The sequence below is a fragment of the Meleagris gallopavo genome, unplaced genomic scaffold, assembly GCF_000146605.3.
Source record: "Meleagris gallopavo isolate NT-WF06-2002-E0010 breed Aviagen turkey brand Nicholas breeding stock unplaced genomic scaffold, Turkey_5.1 ChrUn_random_7180001830026, whole genome shotgun sequence".
NCBI lineage: Eukaryota > Metazoa > Chordata > Aves > Galliformes > Phasianidae > Meleagris > Meleagris gallopavo.
This window is the reverse complement of record NW_011102704.1, coordinates 1-5,053: the sequence shown is the minus strand read 5'-3', so window position 1 is coordinate 5,053 and position 5,053 is coordinate 1. Positions and strand designations below refer to the sequence as shown.

Sequence of the window (5,053 nt, the reverse complement as noted above, 5' to 3'; positions counted from 1 at the left end):
ATTTAGGAGAAAAGAACAGCTTAATCTACGCCAACATGCTCACAGGCACTGCATACCTTGATATTAGCCTCGTCCAAGGCTTCCTTCAGCATCAAGATGTCGTTCTCCAGGTAACGGCAGTAATCTTCAGAACGCTTCAGAGATGCTTCTGAAGCTGACTGCTTTCTGGAACTGTCGGCAAGTTTCTCTTGCATTTTTTCTTCTCGCCTCTTTTCAATCCACGCTGATATTTTATAATCCTCCGCCACAGCCTCTAAGCGCTGCTTGAGAACAGCCTCCTTCACTCGCAGCTCCTCATTTGTCCTTTTTTGCTGCAGCAACTTTGAGTGCTCCAACTCCAGCTGCGCATAAAGGTCACGCACCTGTATGCAGTGGAAAAACAACAGCGTCCTATGCTTGTTCTCAGCTTATTTCTTCTCTTTTACTCGTTGGAGGAAATGAACAGCTTCAGCCCTATTAACGTGTTCACAGATGTCGCATACCTTGGCATTAGCCTGGTCCAAATCCTCTTGCAACTTGGAGTTTTCTTTCTTCAGTGAGTCACTCAAGTCGGCAGAAATTTTCAGGGATGCTTCTGCGACGTGCTGCTTTCCAACAGCCTCAGCAAGTTCTTGTTGCAGCTGTCCAACTGTTCTCTACAGAAACAATGGTGCAGGAGTGTGAAGCAAAAGGTAAAAAACTAAAGCCTGCGTTTTTATTTTTGCTTACCAGTTCCTATACTTAGGAATCATATTTCTGAGTGAGCCACAAAGGGAAGAAAAGTGGTAGAGGAGAATCGCCCGACCCTCACTGGGGTGCAGAGCTGGGATTCGCCACTTGCCAAATGGCAGCAGAAAGGGAACAAAACAGAGGCAACTGGAGGAGGGCCTTCCCGGCGGGTAGCTCATAGCTGGTAAATTCCTGAAGCGCCGGATGCCTTTGGGAGCTGCTCTACTTCAGTGTCCACCTGACCTTTTCTTCTACTTTGTCTGTCTCGCGTTTAAAGACATCACTCACTGCTCTTACCTCGTTGGTCTTCTGCGCATCTTCCAGCTGCTGACGCAGTGAGAGGTTTTCACGTTGGAGCTGGGCCACTTGTTCCTGCAGAACTTCCCACTCTGCAGTTTTTTTTCTCGGTTCACCTTTTGCAAGGTATGAAGCACGACGTTCCTTCGTCTGCCTCCGGGCCTGGAGAAGTGCTTTTTCTCTTGCTTCTAAAAGCAATGTCTTTTCCTCGAGCACTTCTTCCCATTGCTCCAGTTGTCTCTTTCGCCTGTGAGCTCTGCTACTGGATTTCTTCTGCTGCTGAGGCAAGGTCTTGTTGCTCTTTTGCAACTCAGAGATGTTCCCAGGGAGGTTTTCTACGCAGGAGGGCTCAAGTTGTCTCTTAAATCCCTGCTTAGCATCGTTTGCTGAGCTTGAGTGTCTTTCAAAGGTCTCGCTGAGACTGAGCGGGGCAGAAGTTTGCACTGCTACTCCATCTATGTTGGAGAGACTGAGCGGGGCAGAAGTTTGCACTGCCTCTCCATCTCTGTTGGAGAGACTGAGCGGCTCAGAAGTTTGCACTGCCACTCCATCTATGTTGGAGAGATGGAGCGGGGATGAAGTTGCCGCTGCTACTCCATCTGCGCTGCCCTCTGCCTGTTCAAAGTTAAAGAATAGAAATTGTCAACATTTAAGGAAATCGGCTCAAAAGAGGATGCCATGGCAAGCATTTTATAAAACCAGAAGAAGACTGTCACCTGCTTGACTTCATATTCCAAAGGGCCTTCTCCCTGGCTTTCCTGCTCTGTGCAGTCCGTAGGGTGCACACAAACGCTGCACCTAGAAAAGACAGAAGGCACGTTCAGTTGCTCACACTGCCTATCGCACTCCTAACGGCCCTTTCTTGGCCACCCGTTCCAGACTGACAGCGAAGTGGGAGAGAGCAGCACACACTTGCTAGTACATATTTAAATGTTGTTTCCCTGTATGCTACAGTATATCGGCAAGATTTTCCTCAAAGCAAGACTGCTGTGAAAGACACAGCACGCTTTACTCCCAGGGGTGCTGGCAGCCCACAGTAGCCCCAGGCAGCCTTTCTTCCTGCTTCCAGTTGATACTGGCCAATGGAGGCAGGAGATGGAGGGGGTGACCGGAGGGGAAGAAATGATGTCTAGAAAGGGTGTCCTGTCATTCTGGAAGGTATATATGCACAGGACGAGCTATGTGCAGGGAGGCCGAATTTGCCTGTGGGCTGAGCTGCCGTCATCAGGACATGTGCTGATTTTCCCAGGCTTTTAAGCACACCTATGTGCCCTCGAGAACAGAAACCAGCAGGCACAGACCTTCTCCGTGTCTTTCTCAATCTCCAGAAAAACTTCCGGATCTTCTCCATGATCCGTCGGGACTGGGCACTACCACGAGCACCACCAGCACCACCGCCACCAGTGCCAACACTGCCAGTACCAATACCAATACCAGCACCAGCACCAGCACCAGCACCTGCACCTGCACCTGCACCTGCAGACACTGTGTTTGTGAGGGCTGTGCCTGTGGGGCCCCAGTTCTGCTGAGCGCTTTATGACATCACAAAAGGTTTAGTGACTCTTGGTGACGTGAAGTGACACGCGGTGCCAGTTGCCAGGGCTAGCAGTACCAATGGTCCCTTTGTAAGGCCCTTGGGGCAGAGGGAAGGGCACTTGTGTTCATGAAATGTATGCATTACCAGGGCGACGTGGCCAAAGGAAGCAACCCCTTGCATACCTCCAGGAGTACGGGACGCCCAAGTTTGCTGCTCCAAATCTCTTGCATTGCTGTCACACAGAGCCCCTCCGTTCCCTGCGGTGTGTCTTCATGCCTTCTCTACTACCCTGGCTACAAGCACTGAGTCACCCTTGTCCCCTTAGTTCACAGGCACATCCTTCACGCAGCATTCCAGCATCCTCCCTTTCCCCTTTGGGGATGGCTGAGTCCCTTAAGCATCCCTTCCAGGCATGCTTACATCCTTTCTGCTCCTTCCTAGAGCTGCTGGCATAGCCTCTGCTCCCTCCAATATGCTCACATGCCTTCCACTTCCCATGGCCAAGCTCATCTCTCTCCTCGTCGCACGCTCTCCCCTCTGCGTTTCCATAGCCCAGTGCTTACCGCTCCTCTATTGCCTTCCTGCTGCTCTTGTGGATCCCCTGTCCCCTCCGGGCATGCACTGAGCCGCTCCTTTCCCCACTGGCTAAGCCAAGTGCCCCTCACTGCTCATCCTCCAAATGAAGAGGACACTTTGAATCCTGAAATGTCTCTCTGGGTTTTAAGAATGAAGTTTTGGGCCCTGAAGTGAGACTCGGCATTTTTCAAGTGAAGCTTTGAGCCCTCAGCATGGAGGGTCATGGCTTAAAAGTGAGGTGGTGGGCCGCGGAATGAGGCTGTAACCCCTGAAAACGGACAGGGATCTGGAGCAAAAAAGGAGACTTTGGAGCATTCAATGAAGCTTTGGGCTCCCTGGCTGTCCGGATCTGGAAGAATTTCCTCACATTATGAGCATATACACCGTTTTGTTGGTGTGCTGGGAATGGCATTTCCCCCTTACACCCTGAAAACATCTGTACTTTTTGTAACATATTGTTTCCCTTTTGAGAAGGAATAGACCAAGGGTAAAATTTTTTGAATACAATGCAGAGAAGTGCAATTTTTCTTCTCTTTGCTGTGGGGCCACCGGAACAATCGGGGAGCTGGTAGAAACAGGGAAGGGAAATGTCCCTGCAGAAAAGAGCAAAGAGCCATTCTCAGGAAAGAGAAAGGCAGTGTCATGCACAACAAGGGAGCGGGGACTCTAGCTGGGAAGGAAGCAGCAGCGTGGTGCAATGCATGTTCTGAAAAGGAGGCTGTACTAAGCCCTCAGAGAACGGTGTACTACTGCTCTAGATACATGACTCCCAGAGCAAACAGTTCCGTGCCAGCTCTGCTATTTCTGCCCAGTTTTATCAATGGGTGGCATGAACATAGCCTGAAACGGTGTCACGGTCCTATCTGTGAATCTTTGTCTGTGGCAGAGCACACAGGCCCGAAGAAAAAAAAAAAGGGAACAATAACAAAGGAGAGGAGATAAAATAGTTGCTAATCGTTTTCTCCTGCCCAGCCCAGACTCGTGACTATTGAGTGATTCACAGGCTGGCGCCTCTGTAGGGCCACTAAAGGTGGAGACGGGTCGGGAAGTGTAGGGAGACAACAAATGAATCTAAAAAGAAAAGCAGTGGCAACGATCTGAAGAAGAACGTTTATTTACTAGGTCCAACAAATTCAAACAAAATGAGAGAGAGCCCAAAGCCGAAGTCTTACGCTGTGTAGCGCAGAAGGAGCCACGTGCTTCCCGGCCATGAAAACCGACACTCCACAAGCCGTACAGAGGCTGCGCTCCTGCAGGAGCTCCACCCTCCTTCCTCTGCCCGCGGAGTCCTCTCGGGAATGCCGCTCCTCCCCCCACCTCCGAAATCCAAAATGCCCAGAAAAGGCAATCACAGAACAAGAACATTAACCTTTAACTCCCACTGCTTTATATGATATTATGACATGGAATACCAACAACAAAAATCACAAAACCACGACAAATGGTACCTGCTGTGGGCAGGGTTGCCAACCACAAGACCAGGCTGCCCAGAGCCACATCCAGCCTGGTCTTGAATGCCTGCAGGGATGGGGCATCCACAACCTCCTTGAACAACCTGTCCTAGTGCTTCACCTTCCTCTGAGTGAAACACTTCCTCCTAATATCTCACTTAAATCTCCTGTTTTAGTTTAAAACCATTTCCTATGTCCTATCAATATCAACCCATGTAAACAGTCATTCCCCCTCCTGTTTATACACTCTCTTCAAATACTGGAAGGCCACAATGAGGTCTCCCCAGAGCCTTTTCTTCTCCAACCTAAACAAGTCCATTTCCCTCGACTTTTCTTCACAGGACAGGTGCTCCAGTGCTCTGATCATCTTAGTGGCCCTCCTCTGGACCCATTCCAAGAACTGCGTCTTCCTTTTCCTGGGGGCCCCAGGCCTGGACACAGTACTCCAGATGGGGCCTCACAAGAGCTGAGTAGAGGGGGACGA

General features: G+C 50.2%; 1 protein-coding gene across 1 annotated transcript; it reads right to left on the bottom strand.

Annotated features, from left to right (window-relative positions):
* Nucleotides 1-7: 7 nt before the first annotated feature.
* On the bottom strand, nucleotides 8-4,556 carry LOC109364256 (ankyrin repeat domain-containing protein 26-like). The gene is made up of 5 exons (XM_019610908.1): nucleotides 2,307-4,556; nucleotides 1,722-1,803; nucleotides 1,006-1,620; nucleotides 483-635; nucleotides 8-362 (listed from the first exon to the last, which is right to left on the bottom strand). Exons 1-5 carry the CDS (start codon nucleotides 2,354-2,356, stop codon nucleotides 21-23), a joined length of 1,242 nt encoding a protein of 413 aa, XP_019466453.1. The 5' UTR covers nucleotides 2,357-4,556; the 3' UTR covers nucleotides 8-20.
* Nucleotides 4,557-5,053: the final 497 nt, after the last annotated feature.

Coding starts and splice junctions, on each gene's coding strand:
- LOC109364256 (XM_019610908.1), bottom strand. CDS start 2,356: ATGGAGAAGATCCGGAAGTTTTTCTGGAGATTGAGAAAGACACGGAGA. Junction 636..1,005: donor ATGCGCAGAAGACCAACGAG/GTAAGAGCAGTG, acceptor TTGTTTCTGTAG/AGAACAGTTGGACAGCTGCA. Junction 363..482: donor TGGACCAGGCTAATGCCAAG/GTATGCGACATC, acceptor CACTGCATACAG/GTGCGTGACCTTTATGCGCA.